The sequence below is a fragment of the Mycetomoellerius zeteki genome, unplaced genomic scaffold (genome assembly GCF_001594055.1).
Source record: "Mycetomoellerius zeteki isolate Tzet28-1 unplaced genomic scaffold, Tzet1.0 scaffold73, whole genome shotgun sequence".
NCBI classification, from domain to species: domain Eukaryota; kingdom Metazoa; phylum Arthropoda; class Insecta; order Hymenoptera; family Formicidae; genus Mycetomoellerius; species Mycetomoellerius zeteki.
In genome coordinates this window covers 3746366-3763585 of record NW_017257753.1, presented here as the reverse complement: position 1 = coordinate 3763585, position 17220 = coordinate 3746366, and the positions used below count along the sequence as shown (strand labels likewise).

Sequence of the window (17220 nt, the reverse complement as noted above, 5' to 3'; positions counted from 1 at the left end):
CGCTCGGTGTCCAAGACTAAACAAATTTTCAAGGCAGTTACACGATTCCTTCATTATTATACGAACGATATAGTTGCATTGAAAAAATTTTAGACAAAAGTCTTACGTAAGAATATGTGACTCCCTCCCCCCTGCCCCAATTATGCTTACGTAATATATGGACGGCCCCTAAGATGCGACGAGGGGGTTGTCTCTTCTCTCTCTCGACTGTCCGTTAATTCAACTGTATTTATCTGACATCGTAAAAATTAAACGGCAGTGAGATTACGCGATCAATGCGATCTCGAGATTCGATATGTAAACGCGTTCGACGACTCGCGAGCGCTTTTCTTTTTATCTCGAGAGATTTTCTTGAATTTTAATATCGTTATCGTTATTCACGCCCGCAATATCGCGCGAACATAAATATCATCGACCGCATTCGTTCGGCATTGTCGATACTGCGATATGTGAAAGTTGTGCCCAAAATATCGAATTCGAAGAATTTAAACAGGATATCGACGCCCGCATTTCTCACCCCCTTTCTCTCGCTTTATCGCGATATCGGAGCTGATCGTTCAACCTTAAAACCGCATTTCACGCCTTCAAACTACACGCTAAAGTGGCATCGAGCATTCCCTTTCTTCCTTTCATTTCCCTCCCGGCCTCTTCTCGCTCGACTTCTTCTCGACTCCTCCCCTATCCCCGGTATATTTTCGCGCGGTTCCTCCATTCGTCTTCATTCGAACCATCGGAAAAGGGGTTCGTTCGAGAGCCTTTTATCTTTTCTCGTGTTTCACGGCCTGATGCTTCCGGACCAACGTTTCGTTGGTAGAATTCGGATTTATTTAGGGACGTCGCAAGATGCTAGAGATATACACGATAGATACTAGGTACTCTAAAAGATTTTAAGGGAAATTCTTCACACAAATTCAAGACGAAAACTTCATACAACTGAAACAGCTTAACAATAAAATAAATAATGAGACCATGTAAATGAGCAATATAATATCTAATTTATTACTATACTTCTACTACACTCATTCGATTTATCTAAAACGTTTCGAATTTTACTTACAAATAGTCTTCTTCAGTTATTCGATCTAACATAGAATATATATACGTTTCCCTATCATATAACTATACTAATTAATTGCTAAACGTTTATTGAACATTTTTTGTTTCAATCAACTTGTTTAGCAATTATTTAGTATAGTTATATGATAGGGAAACGTATATATATTCTATGTTAGATCGAATAACTGAAGAAGACTATTTGTAAGTAAAATTCGAAACGTTTTAGATAAATCGAATGAATGTAGTAGAAATATAGTAATAAATATTTAATATTATATATATATTGCTTGTTTACACAGTCTCATTTATTTTGTTGTTTAGCAAATTATACGAGCTTTTTGTTAAATTCATTTTGAGAGATGGCTTAATTTCAAAGATATAGAGAGTGTCAAAGTTAAAGAAAAAATTTTGTTTCTTTTTTCAAAAATTTTGAAACTACTGGGACTATTTTAATAAAATTTTCCATTTAGTTTTTGATTTTTTAACAATGATAACTTTAAAACCTTTTAGATTACTTAGTAGCCATCCTTTGTAACAAAATTTAATAAGTCCGAAGGAAAATCATTCGAGGCCGGAAAATGTATAGCAAAATAGATATAATTGGCTGGAAATAAAGGGAAGAGAAGAAAATAGAGTTGTTTTCTATTATATTAAAATAAAAATTGATTCTGTTGGACAAAATTTCAAAAATGGGACTAAAATAAAAGGAATTTTGATGTTCTTCTGTCTTCAAGATACTTTCAAAGACGTATTTTAAATTCGATGTTCAATCAGAGCGCAGCTCTCGCAACTCGCGATTCGATTTTCCATTCTCTCTTTATGGTCCGCGGCCGCCATAAAGAAGGGAAACGAACTTGGAGAAATATTCGAGAAGACGCAACGTCGAAGATCATCCGGTTTGGAACAAAAAGAGGGACAAAGACGGTTAAGTCGACGACCGAAAACAGAATGTTAGAACTTTGCAATACCTCCCGAGGCGGGACGGAGAAACTTCGACGAGTTTTCGGTTAACTTCTTCGCATACTTCCGGCCCCTTACTTTCCGCTATACAACGGGAAACTAGTGCGGTGATCGTGTTTCGGAAACAATCGCGACGGACGGTGTCTCTCTTAATCTCGTAGACCATCCCGCGAGAAGTTGCGTCGCGCGAGACTTGCCCCCCGTTGCCTTCCGATCAGACGTCACCGGACTCGATCGAAATCAATTGTTCGCGAGACATAATGTCGATCCCCAACACGTAACGTATCCCCGGGCGTCCTATTGATCGTTCCAACTACTTTGCTAGCGAGTCCTTTTTCCGTTTCGCCGAACGAGTCGATCGCACCGGAGACCGTTAACAAACACGTTAAAGCTAACAGACGGTTGTCACGAAAACGGACAACGCGAACGTTTCCCCGAGTAGCGAGACCTCGAAATCGTTCTAGGATACGCGACGAGTACTCTCGAGCACATTCGAGCCTCTCGCCTTTCACCGGGATCTCGTGCCGGCCTCCGATCGCAGCGCACGCGATAGCCGTATTCTTGAACGCCGTCAGGGTAACGGTGATGACGGCGACGGCGATGGCGACAACGGTACCATGTCATTTGCGGACGCGCCAAGCTTCTAGACGCAGCTCTCCGGCAGCCTGTTCGCCATCAGTCTTCGTTTGATCGCCTCGCCGTCGAGGCACTCACCAGCCACGATGACACCTTGTCCGCCACCCATGACGACACCTTGCGCGCCACCGATTACGACGCCCTGGCCGGCGCCCACCATCACCCCTGTTACCGGCATCCCCGGCAGATTTGGTATCGTGCTCCTCGACGGTAACCTCAGCTCCGTCGGCCTCCCCGTGAACTTGTGGCAGAGCTCGTCTATGCTTGGCGTAGGTCCGGGCGTGACCCAGTGTCCCGGGGGATAACCACCCGGATAACTCGGCGGGCTGACCTCCACGAGGTTACCCTCTAGAACATCGAAGCAGACGGGGTTCTCTGTTGGGAACTGCAAGTCGAGTGCGTTATGGGGCGGAAACGCGGAGAATAAGTTGTGCTCGGGGGTGCGGTCTTCTTTCTCTCCCACGGTTCCTTATTCTTCGCCGATTCTTCATTTTAGGTCATGCGACAAGGGTAAAAGTTCGCTGTAAAGTCGCGACTGAAATTTGTAATCTCCAATGATAGCGCGTTTGGTGAACAGAATGATATGTTATGCTCCTTTAAACTTTTTGATCAACTTTTTTAATGTACAATTTTTATGAAAAAATAAAAGCAAATATCTCCGAAAAATACTAGACTCCTGGAAAAATGATTCTATTCATTTTAATTTTAAAGATGGAGAAGACTAAACTTTTTTCTCTTACTTTTGAACAAACTTCTATGCACTTTAAAAAGTAAGGTGGCCGGCTAAAACTGCAGTTAAAACGCAGATTAAACAAAAATCTTCTTTTAATTAAATTTGATTGAAAGCCACATGTAACTTTTGAATTTTCAAAATTAAATATACGAATAATAGAATATAAAATAAATGAAAAAAAAATATAGAAAAAAGTTACAATTGTAATTTTTCTGCATTGAATTAAAAAGAATTTCTAGAACTAGAATTTCTGTAAAAAAAATGCTATTTTAAACGCGTTTATTATCAAACATCCTGCACAAACATAGAAAAGCATATAAAATTTGATGTGGGAATAAAAAGTATGCTATTTATTATTTAGTCTAACGTAGTATCCCAAATAAACGATTATGATTTTACAACCATGGCTGTATGGCATGCATGTGTTTCAATATTCACTGCCAGTGCTGAAAATCTATAGCGTCCATAACGTATGCTATAGATTTTCAGCGCTGGCAGTGAATATCGAAATATGGTTCATATTGTTTCCTTTATACAATTGCAAACAAGCAAGATGCTTCAATAAAACATATTCATGGTCCATAAGTCTTTGGCTAATTCCAGGTTTGCAGGGGGCATGTGCCACTATGTATACAAAGGATCTACAGACCATCGTAATCGGATTCGCGCGAAGGCTATTTAGTGGGTATCGGCTTCGAGGAGTCTTACCGAACTTGTTCGGGATCACGTCGGGATCAGTCTCTACGGTCTGCTGAGAATTCTGCAAAGGGTATTGTTGGGGCGGTAACTCGCTGAGTTCCGCCGGTTTCTCGTGCCGTGGTTTTGCCACGCGCTCTCGACGTACTCGGACCACCACTACCAGGATGATGAGCACTAGAGTCACCAAGGCGCCGACCACCACGCCTATCAGCGGTGACAACACGATACCAGCGTCCTGTCCTGCAACGACAAGAAAGGGTGACTCTTATCTTCTTGTTGAGTTTCTCAAGTTCAATTAAAGACCGATTAAAACTTATTTGCTCATTAAATTATTTCCTCGCTTAAGTGGATACGGTAAAGTAATATTTCTAAATTATATATTTAATAATTTATTTATATATTTATAAATTACTGTTACATAAAATACGACGCTATACTCTTTCGCTTTTTCTTTGTGCACGTTTATATTAAGAATATATGAGTGCTATGTGTCACGATTATTTTTCAATCGTTCGCAGCGACCGATTATTTAATTTCACAAATAAATAAAATAAAATTTTATAAATTATGAAGCGTGTAAATGAATTGCTTCTTGTCTTTTTAATTTCAAGAAAATATATCCCACGCCTCTTTGTCTCTTAATAATTGTTGTAAATCATACTTGCGAATATTTTTTCTTTCCTTATACTTATTACAAATTTTGTCCACTATGATATAGATACAATGTTGAATAATTAGATCAAAGTAATAAAGATTGCGAGAAAAGAGTTATTACTACTTGTTGTTGAGCCGAGTGGTCGAAGAATAAAGTTGATGTGGATAATCTTGTGAGGTAGAGGATTAACCATACTGTGTCGCCGTAAAGGGAAAACGACTGCTGGTCTCCACCCTTCTGTATTACTTACGAGTCCCTTCATTTTTTTCGTCCTCTCCTTCTCTTTTACGAGTCAGCTTTGCTACTCGCGTAAACAAACTCCAACCGATGTCGCAGTAGAGAAAACATTTTATATTCTTCAATGTCGGGATTACATCTGGCGTGCGATATTTTTTTGCCGTGCTGTCACGTACATGATGGGTTTTACTAGCATTCGGTATTTTCGAATCGTTCGTAGAATCTCAAGTAGTAATGGCAATGCACGCATGAGAAAGTATCCGGCTGCATAGAGATATGTGCTGATGATTAAAAATCACATGCAAGATAGATGTGAATGCAATTATATTCGTTTATCGTTTATATTGGGATATCAAATATCTCAGGAATCATGTCACACGCGGTAGGACAAATATGATTATTTAATTTTCAAATACAAAATGTGATTTTGCGTCATAATAAGTTCACAAATTACATCTTTTTAATTCCTTTTGACAAGAAAACAAATTTTCAAATTTACGCTTGTTTGTCAGAAATATAATTTAAAATCCACTTTAAATAAATATAATACATAATTCATGCCGAAATTCGAAATAAAATTTTATTCATAATTTTATAAACTGTAACACAAAAAACATTTAAAGAATAACAATATATATTAAAATAAACATAAAAAATATATGGAATGTAAAATAGTAAATAGAATTTTTTGCCTTAGGTGATCTATAAATTTTAATGCCCGTATATGTTACAATGTAGGTAGGCATGGTAGTTTAATGCATATTTTATACATGTATTTGGTACATACCTATGTAAAACATATTTTTATTTATACATTCTAATTCTTTCATTTTTTTTGTATTACACAGACATTTACAGACAAAATTATAAATAAAATACCATTCTGAATTCAGTTATCAATAATGGAACATTTAAAGTAGCTTAGTCGTATTTGAACGAAGCAAGTGTTCTTCTGCCTTTCTCTTTAAAAATTTTGCGTGCCGAGCTAGACGCGCAGTGACACCGGAGGTTTGCTCTATGGTTAGCGCGTCATGTTGAAATTATTTCTCACGATGCACGGTGCGCGATCATCGCATGGTATGAGAAATCTTGCAGCGTTGTTTTTCGCTTACAACCCTGCCGCCCCACGTATCGTCGGGCTCGCGCACACGTGATAGCGTCCCGCTTGATAGCGCCGGCAAGGCGTGGGACCGCGCCTGCTGTTTTTGTCGGATAATTAACAAAACTGCTTTCTTGCACCGTTCTGAGTTGCGATCAGGTGCGCCGGTGTGCAAAGCAGAGCCTCGAGCTACGAGGCGAAAGAACGCGTACCGTTCGTTCCGCGAGTCCTTAATCTTTAAATTCTCGCCAACTTATTTACGTCGATTAAGCCAACCCCTGGCTCGCGATGTTTGATGCGCGCTTATATCGCGAGCGTGAATCACGTTGATATCGCTTAATCACGTTGGTATCGTTTTAGCATTGAAAAATTGTACACTCGCATCAGTATGAAGATTAGTATTTTTCTAGCTATTCTTTTAATAGCGTGATTATACTGTTCGACTAAAAAAAAAAATACCAAAAAAAGTCATTTCCTATCACCAATGACCTTATTCATAGCTTTCAGACTCCATTCAGTCATGAATATCTTATTACCCTAGCCGACATTAAAAATCCTTTTGAGGGTTGAAACTCCTTTAACATTATACATAATTTTGATACATAAATAAAACTTTTCCAGCACGTCATATATCTTAGTTATAATATGACAAAATACATGAAAATAGCTTTTCTTTTACAATTTTAATTGTAAATTTCCCAAAATTGTAACGGATGGAGCAATTTGAAAAACGGATTCGTATTCAGAAATTACTAATCTTGTTCTGGTATTCGAAAAATCTTTTTTATCAAATTTAAATATTTTTACATCGAAATATTTGTGTAGCATACAGTTTTACATTTACTTTTATCGACATTATGGTAAGATCATGGAGAAAAAAGGTATGCCGGTATTTTATGAATTAATTATTATACAGATAGTGAAAAGATTTGGTAAGATTTCTCATTAATTTTATTTGCTGAAAATAATTTTGTTGAATCTGTAAATTATTTCGTTGTAATAGGAAACCATCTCGTTGCCACAGAGAAATGTATTATTATTTACTAAGACGGTAGACTTTCCATTTCGTTTTAACAGCAAATTTGTGTTTCTGCAGACAAATTTGCTCAGCGAAGTGCTTCAACAAAACAGACCTCGGTGTATAATATCAAATAATTAATAGCGACCAGCCAAGTTTAATTGCTTTCATATCGAATAGTAGCTACGATTCTGCAGCAACAGTAAATTCACCTTTTTTTTCTCGTGCGTCACACGGTAGAGAAGCGGCATCTCTCGCTCTCGTGACAATTGGACCTGTCGTCTCGTTTGCGCGGCTTGCGGCAACTCTCGCTGTAATACACCGGCATATTTACGCGTGTAAATGCATTAAAGTGCACGCGTGTATGCGTACATAACACGGTGTGTACGTGTGAGGTATTTTGCCAGTGCGCGCGGATGCGCGGTAATACCCGTAAAACCCTGGGTTTAATCAGCCGGCAACCTAGGGTACACACCACCGTGACCGAGCCCGTAACCCGAGGAACGTTCTGCGTCACGCGGCGATATTATGCCGGGCATGGTATCGAGCCATAAATGAGCTCCACACCAAGAAACTCGGGGTCGCGCCATTCCAGCCGAATGCCGGAGCGACGAGCGGAGTAGCGAGCTTAAGAAACTCGTAAATGCGAGTCGCAGCATCTCACGAGTGACCGCTTATCCGCGTGAATCTCGAGATCGTCGTTTTTACGCGTCGCATATTCTCGATTGCGTGCGCTCGACGACTCGCGTACGTGGAATAGATTTTCTAGAAACGCGCGTGCGAGGACATTCGCGGAAAGCTACCAGACAGTCACGACAGGATGGCAAGTTGAATTTTTCCCTGAGTGACCCTTCTGCGGTGCTCAAAAAGAGACAAAAAAAAGATTAAATATGCACACTGAGGCTATTAATGTAGCTTTGCGTACGCGCTGTTGCGTTTTTAAAAGCCACCTTTGGTTTATATTACGCACTGAAGAATTTTTGTTATAGAAGCGAATGTGTGTCTCGTTTATAACACTGAGAAAAATGATCTGGTTGGATTAAATAGTAATTCTGGTGGAAAATGGACGAATTAGAATTTTCTAATTAAATCTACTAGAATTCTAGTTGAAATTAATAGTTAGAATTGATATAATTATTCTGGTAAAAATAAGAATTCTAGTAGATTTTCTCAGAAATGTTATATCAACCAGAATTTCGGCTATCTCAACTAGAATTCTAATAAATTTAACCAGAAAATTCTGATTTATCCATTTTCAACCAGAAATTTTTTTCGAGGAATAAATTTGCAGTTTTTCATTTTTTTTGTATATATTGTACTAACTAAATGGCGCGGCATTATTTATATTTGGAGTCCTGCAAATCAAATTGGAAGACATCAAGTATTTGTAAATTTATACTGTCAAAGTAGCCAATCAAACTCACAATTTGAGTTATTTTTAATCATTTATGTAGGTCGCCACTGCTTCTCATATAGGTCCATTCAATTCGTCGTTAATTTAATTAAAACAATGGAATTAATCAATTCAGTTCAAGAAAATGTATTAAATTTCACTTAAATATATATTTAGTTTATTATTTACTAACAAGTGCCTACATAAATATAGATGTTGTTTACTTCAAAACTAAACAATTTAACCACACAGAAGTAAATTGAATTATATTTTGATACATGGAAGTAAAAAATAATACAATGTTATATATATTTGACTCAAGGGATTGGATTATCCTTTGATATTTAATAGTAAAAAAGTCATTTAGGAAAAAAAAAATAAATGTAAAATTTCAATTATATAATTTTCATGCTACATAAATGTCTCCGCTAAATTGTTTTAATTTTTTCCTTTCCATTTCTTCATAACTACGAAAGAGAGGTATCCTTCTAATTAGGATACAAAAGTCACATCATTTTCCGCGAGCTGATCATACGAGTATCACACTCGACGAACTTGTCGTTTCCATTTTTTTGTGTAATTGGCCACGGCTTCGACTAGACCGTAAAGGAAGATTTATGGAAGTCACAGTAGCACGTACGACGAGCATGTCACGTGTGAGCACACATAAGCGACACGGAGTCCTATTGCAACGAGCTTAAGAAACTCTCGTAAATTCATCCTACTCTGTGGATGAACTGCAGTAAGGCTTTTGACAATTTAGTTGAGAAAGATTTATGATGCCGAAGTGCTGCGGCGCGGTGCTACTTCGATGGTTTAAGCTTTTAAATATTTTATTATTTCTCTGTTATTTTTGATTGCAAAATGGTTCGAATTATCGCGCCTTAATACATCTCGAGTTTTAATTATGTCATTTTGTTCTCCGTTTAAATTCCTTTTACTCGCGCCTAAGAATGCAAAAGCATCGTGACTTGAAGTTTAATTTACATTGTCGAATGTTCTACGTTTGTTATGATTTTTGCAAGTCTTGCGATGCCTCGCGTGCGAGCGTGTGTTTTTCATATTAATGGATAATTTTTCAATTTATTATTACTTCTATGGAACTTGCGCTCGATGGGGAATAGCTACAGTTAGCGCGATCATATACAACCCTAAGCCTCCGATACTGTCTCGTAAAAGTTGCAATGGAAGTTTAATCGAGTTCTACGCGGAGAAACGTCTGGTGCCAGGGTAGTAAAGATAAACCGGTCCTTATATCGTCGATCCTTGAGAAAGGACTAACGGGATTCTCTAAAAGGGAAAGAGAGAGAGAGAGAGAGAGAGAGAGAGAGAAAGAGAGAGATATCGCATATCCCAGCGGATTCCCGAATCCCAAGTTCATCGAAGTTTAGATCACTAATCGGACTTGCAGTAGGGTCAGGGATGGAATTTAACCACTTGGATTATTTGGGAAAAATATCTCTCAACGTAGATAGAAAGATACTTGAATAAAAGGGAAAATTCCGATCATCCCGATCCGAAATAATCCAAAAGTTTTTCTATCTGTCAGAAACACCGAAAAGTTTGCTAGTATTTTTGATGGATAGTTATTTAGTTATTTTTATCTCTTATTTCTGCGAGATCTTAGAAAGACATAATTAACCCTTCTAACATAATTTCTTTGACATCAATTTTCTGTTATTTGATGGCGGATAATCAGATGCACGATCAATCTCAATTGTATATTTCATTATGCTTCGACACAGATCGATATTACAGTAAAAACTTTTTCTAGAGAATGAATAATTGCAAACTTTTAGCATACTGAGTTAGCTGTTGCCTGAAGATTTTGTTATTGGAAAGATGGTATGTCAACAGCAATCTTGAACCAAGAAAATCACAGTGAGTTCTTAAATAATCTGAATTTTAATTAAATTTCATCCAACTTTTCGGCATAAGATGTTGTAAGACTAACTCATGAATCTTATATAACGAGGAGCGAAAAACTCGGTGGGATTAGAGAAGATCGTCTTTAAGGTGGAGGGTTACACCCCGTAACGTTGGCGTCCGCATCAGAGGTAAGGCGAAGCTCGGAGGAGGTCATGGTGGCCGGTTAAGTCATCAAGAAGCCTGGCTTAGCCGGCACCCAAATCCAAGTTCGGCTCACCTGGATTAATTCCAACGTAGGATCGACCCCAAATCGCTGTTGCACCGCCTTTCCCTCGCTTTCGGCTAAAGCGACTTAGTCTCTCCCCGCTTTCAATTAATGAAACGTTCACGGCTCACCTCCTGTCGCTCCGTCACTATGGATCATTTCTCGAACGAATTTCCAAACCTCATTGTGAGGGATGAAGCTAATATAAACTTTTGAAAATTCAATATAAACTGGTTTAACACGTTTCACCAATTGTTGACTACTAATATAATTATTTCATAATTCTATCTCTATTTTAGTTTGATTTCAAAATAACGTAAATGAATTTCCTATAATGATTTGTTCTTCTATAGTTGTCCTAGATCTAAAATACTATGATCTAAAATAAGATCTAACATCTAATATCTCAAATAAAATAATATTGTATTAAGAAACTTGTAATAGCATTTCATGTGCAATAATCAGTCGTCACAGAATGGCGAACTTGGAGAGAACGCAGGAACATGGAAGCAAATCGGCCGATTACAGTTAACTACTTAAGAAGCTCGTGTTAAGTCAACACAGCTACTCGAATGTTGGGAAACCTTTGTTCCGGACTATTCATCAACAGCATGCGCGTTCCTCAAAGCTAATGAAGGATGATGAAGAGATGGCCGGTAGGTCGATGGTATGTTGGATCGTCTTTGATGCAATTAGTCGGTATCGCGTTGAGAATGTGAGACGTTTTCAAAAATTTTAGAGAGCAAGAAACGTATTCTGTGTCAGACATGTTACAAGTTACTTTTGATGTCATCATTGCGCGGATAGCACCGAGAGAACGTAAAATAAAAAAATGTTTCATTTCTTTTACGTTATATACAGAAAATTCTGATTGGTCCATTTTAAGTCAAAATTTCAATTAATGCAATTAGGTTCTTTTCCCAATATAAGATATTAGACTGCAGAATATACGTTATTGTATTAATATCACTACTAAATGTTCTCATTTAGCCAACGTAGAAGGCTAACATTCTCCTTTCTTTGATGTAACCGTTTTCATAGCGAATGTCATTCAATGTCAACACTAGTAATATCATGATATAAAAATACATGGACAGTGCGTGATTATTGGAACACATGGAATTTATACACAAAGTCACATTGGCTAATGTTAGCGTACATTGGAGTTGACTTAAGAGGTGCGAAAATATTTCGTTCGATTATGTACTCGTAAAGTGTGGAATCAACACCTGGTTTCGACACACATCTTAATTACAATCAGTAATCGGGAAAGCTCTGGGAGATTATCGATCGATCCTTTCTTCGTACACGCATATACACGCATACGGGCATGCTTGATGGTGCGTGTCGGGGTGAAATCGGACAGCAATTACCACCGCAATCCTGCCTTGCGGAGTGGATTGGCTCCCGGTCTGGCTTGCATAGTCGAGATGAAAGGATGAGGTCCTGTGGCAAGGCACAGCCACAGATCTTGGGCATCCCATCCGCAATAAGCGATCATGCCTGAAGGAGCTAGGAGCGGCAGGATGGCTTCGGGCTTTCGACCGTCGACGACTGGGAAGATTTTGGAGTCGGCGAGTTCTAATCTCGATTGTTGTAGGAAGCGTCGCGTCGCGTGGCATCGACGTCGATAGTATCCCTTATCTGATACGATTCTATCTCTACGAGACCTCTTGATGTTACTGTAATTCGAATACCCGCGGGCTCGTTTCGACCAAATTAACCCAGCGGATACTTTGCCCAGACCAATCCTCCGTAGTACGGTGTAAGCCGCATGGATCGCGTTTGTACTTGATCGCAGTCATCCGCTGTTTAATTGACAAGTTCTAAAGCTGCCTCTACATAACTCGCAAATCGCAAAACGTATTTCGTAAATGCAGACGCAAAATGATGAGCTGCATTTTGCGAATATATTGCGACCTACATAAAGTGAACTGGACTGTCACGTTAATTTCTGCAATGAATTGATCAATGATAGAACAGCAAAGAGTAATGGAAATGAATTTTGTTTTTCCTCATTTATTAGCAGAGTCATATTTTTTATAAATTTCCATGATACGGAAAATATCAAACACATAATAAGTTTCTCTAACCCGACTTAAATATTAAAATGTCAAATGCCAAAAGGCAACACTGTTGCAGTTTAATTTGCATCTGCGTGTATCTTGCGTGCGGTGATTCGTTATTCTGCGTTTGTGAACTACGTTTTGCGATTTGCGAATTATAAAAGCAGCTTAAATCAACACAGTCGGATAGCGTTTTTTAAAATAATTGTCTTTCGTAGGTAAAGCGGAAGAATAATAAATCTACTCAGCATACTTCTTCAACTTAAAAGAGAAAAAAAGGAAAATGACAATGTATTTCCAGGCTAAGTTAATTACGTATAAATTGATTATAAACGTCACGACATTTATAATTTTGAGTACAAAGGACCGCGTTCATTATAGATAAAAATGTTATTAGTCTATGTGTACGCATGATGCGAATCACTCTTTTAATTTTCAAAGTAATTAAAAATTTTCGCAACGTTCGCTATAAATTAGATATTGTTTTGTAACATAGAATATTCGTTTGTGAAATTTTCGGTTCAAAATTCGAGGAAGATTTGTGCATTATTTTAAAAAGATATTTAGATTGAATTGCAATCAAGTGATTACTCCTGATACATTATTCGAGCAGAATTTTATCCGTTCCGTTTTACTTTTTTTAAAAGAATGTCTGAAGAATCAGGTTTTGGAATTTATATTACACTTTTGTTATGTATAACTATGTTCAATTCCAAGGTCTATACGAGAAACGGGAAAGAAATAAATATCGCCGCACGAGCGACTAGCAATCCCTCGAACAATCTTCTTTCCGTCAAGCGCAAACTGCTAGTTAAAATTCGCGCAGGCTTTCGAGCGACAGTTTCGCAAACATCTCGGACGAGGATCGTCGTCGTGAGAAGTTAATAACGTATTACAAAACCGGAAAAATTTCATCATTACACACCGTTTCTCCGCATTTTATTATTGCATACCGATTCGCGATCGATTAGCGTTTCTTAAATAATGCCGCTCTCGTAAAACGACTAAAAAAGATGCAACTTTCAAACACACAATGGCAAAACCGCCGAAACGAACGTACAGAAAAAGACTATTACGATGGAGATTAAAAGCTCGTATCGATAATCGATAAAGTTTACGTTTAACAGGACCAATTTCCAAACTTTCCGATTACGCCACGTAGATGCTTAAGTTGGAGTTTACAAATCGACTCAGGGTGGGTCAACTCCCGTTTTCATTTCTCGATATCAGTAATCGTTGAAATCTGGGAACGCTTTCCCAATGCGTTGCTGATCTATTATCCTACGATTTTCGCCTCACCGATGAAAGGGACCGTGTACATTTAAAGCGAACTTCGAAGAAAATCGCTTTTGGCGAGAAACGCGGGTACGCTAGGGGTGGCGCTAATTATACTTTCCCACTAGACCGTGAAAAAAAAGGCAACCGCCATCGCCGTCGAGGATGAAATAACCGGGCGAGGTTACGCGATAAAAACGGAAATGGAAGGGAAAACGTAGCGGCGCGCACGTGGAAAGATGTGGCGCTTCGGCGACGTCTGACGAGGTCACCCGTGGAAACGAGAAGCGCGAAACCGGACGGGAATATGAGCGGGGAACGAGGAAAGGGGGTTGAGACAGACGAGGGAGGAGTGCGGGACAGAGGGAGGACCGAGAAAAATGACGACGGAGGTAAACAGAGCTAAGTGAAGTTAACGATCGGGCAAGAAGAGCGGCAAAAATGACCCCGGGAAAATTACCGCACGCGGAACGGCTTAATGTCCAAAAAGATGAGCATAGAAGAGAGAGAGAGAGAGAGAGAGAGAGAGAGGAGGAGATAGGGAGAGGAAGATAAAAGGAGAAAAAGAAGGAAGGAGAGAAAAAGGAAGTCAAAGAGAACGGTCGAGGTCAGGAACGAGAGAGATATCACAAGAACGAAGAGAAAGGAAAGCTGCACCTGCTTAATGACCATCCTGTACATTCGTATCTTTCTTGGATAGGCTTTCCTTTTTCTCCATTCTTTGCAGTTCCGCTTTACTCCCTTTTTCCTCCCTAAGTCCTCCGCGCAGTCCCGGCGCTGGGTGCCGCTGGGACCATTATCTGTAATTGCTTTCCTTAATTCGATGTTCGTTGCCTATGTGGTGGAACAAGAAAAAAAAAGGAATTCGCGTAATAAGTTAGAAACGGTTTAAGTGCCACCTCGACTTGTGTAGGATCGCGTGAAAAGTTCAAATCCGTCGTGGCACGTCGTGTTTCGCTATGGATACTACATTACGATTTACACAATTTCTCACGAGGTCCAATAACTTCCCTTAATCTTTCTACGCAAGATAGATTCGCAGTCTTTTCTAAAATCGGTGGCCGCAGCTTTCCTTCCAGGAGTCTTCGTGCATAAACGACGAACAGTACAGAACGAGATAGAGAATCCCGGGCGATGGTTGTCTCTTCGGGTGATCGATACCGGAAATAAATCGCGCCGTGGTGGCCAGAATCTCCTTCGGATCGCGTTCGAATGCAGATTCCTCAATTTGTTTTTGAGCACGCGGACTGGCGGGTGCTCGCAGCCACGGGGTCAAAAGTCACGTGGAAAAGCCGCGGCGGACCGACATCGAGCGGCAAATTGATCGACGCTGCGACGACCGTAAATCACTTCACTGACAATTGATTCGGGTGCTGCCCGTTTTACCTCGGGCCACTGCGAGAACTACTGTTTACGAGAATGCGCGTGCACGTAACACTACGTTGTGTTGCGTACGCGCGTTGGTTGCGGTTTCATTTGCCACCGTGTTTAATGATACGCAACGTGACGCGCTCGTAACGTTTCGCCACGTTCTCGTTGCGTTACCTTGTACTCCCGTTGCGTTGAGATACACCTATTTCTACGCTCACATTTTACAATGAAAATAATCAGCGGTCGACATTCTGAACATTCTATTCAAATATTTTCTTCATGTTCTGCCACTTTCCTTGTATTGTTTTAAATTAAAGTGTAAAAGATTTTTTATTACGAATTTATCTTAAGTAATATTAGGGTGTTTTTGAAGAATGAGAAAATTATAGTCAGTGGCAATTATTTGATTAATAAAAACTACGTAAAACTCGTGATTTTATTTGATAAATATGTAGTGACACTTTTTGCACTAACAACAAAATAACGAGAAAATTTTAATTCGAAGCTTAATTTAAGAAATGCATAACAATGAAAATTGGAAATTGCAATAAATGGTAATTTTCTTTGTTGTATATAAAAATTTCTAAATTGATAAATTTTGTTAAAAAATAATGCGGTGAAAATAAAATATCTGGTATTTAATAATTACTTTCGCGGTATATCACAGAACCTCATATTTTTTCTCTTTTAACTTTAGAGCGTTATCAAAATTTTATAAAGTTCAATTAGAAGGGAATGTTTTTATATAAACATCGCGCATTTTATGAAAAATGAATATGTATTTTATAATGCCACACAGAAAATTAATCGAATAATTCTGTAGTTAAGAAAAATAAAATACTCAATATACTTTGAAATTAATTCCGACACATTATGTGGGTTTTTCTTGATAAGCAGAGCGTTGTGCAATATATACGAACGTCTAATGGGGTGTGGTGCGTTCGTCTCGTAACATTGTCTCGAGGGTGGTGATCTGTCTTGCTTACCGCCCCGCGTCGTTGACACCACCCACCTCGAGAACATTCGCTATCCGAATCATCCTCCCCCGCCCGAAAGACCCACATGAACCTATGGTGACCTTGCGTCGATCCGTGTACTCGACCAGCAACTTTTGCTAATCTCCAGGCAATCGCGAATGCTCGCTAAATTGAGTAGGGTTGAACTCGGTTGACTTCTCCTCAACAACGCCTCCTCATTCGACCTCGCGTTGACTAAGTGATAGACGATACGCGATTTTTCATCCTGTCGTCACGATAATCCAACCAACCGCGTATCGCGTTACCTGACTAGGAATATCCTCGCACAAGAACAAGACGTATTACAAAACTTCACGTGCAATTTAATACCACGTTAAACCTCCCGATGAGTCATAACCCGAGATTGTCGATCTAGGATTAAGGAAGTTTTTTTTTTATCTCTACTGCTCACTTCGCTGTCATGTTTAATATCAAGCAGTGACTCCCATTTTTTAGTCCATCTACTCTACTCACACATATAAATCACATGATATATAACCGTGATACAATCGGATCACATGGTATACTTACAGTACGCATACATGTGCATAGGTGCACCCTAAAAAATATAGATATGGATTTATAACATTCGAAGTTTTAAATTCATACTAACTTAACCATGTTGGTGTTAATATTAACCCTTAATATACACCTTTGAGTCATTCGTGTTCTGCGCATTTCGTTTCTGCATTTATATACAACAATATTATCCACAACAATTGTATATAACAATTTATATACAATTTATTATAAATATACAACTTTCTGAAGATGTCAAAATATACGTAAAAATTGCTTAATAATTTATATATATCTTGTAAAAAGGATGAAAATTAATCCAGAACACTAAAGATCCATCGTGTGTAGTAAGG

The 17220-nt window shown here is 38.8% G+C and overlaps 1 protein-coding gene across 1 annotated transcript in view; it reads right to left on the bottom strand.

Moving 5' to 3' along the window:
* Positions 1-2659: 2659 nt before the first annotated feature.
* Positions 2660-17220, bottom strand: part of LOC108729337 (nephrin) — a 67856-nt gene continuing 53295 nt past the window's right edge. The window contains exons 11-12 of the mRNA XM_018458395.1: positions 4094-4324; positions 2660-3000 (exon numbers count right to left, since the gene is read on the bottom strand). Of these exons, the coding sequence (XP_018313897.1) occupies positions 2660-3000; positions 4094-4324 (572 nt within the window). The remainder of the gene's footprint in view (positions 3001-4093; positions 4325-17220) is intronic.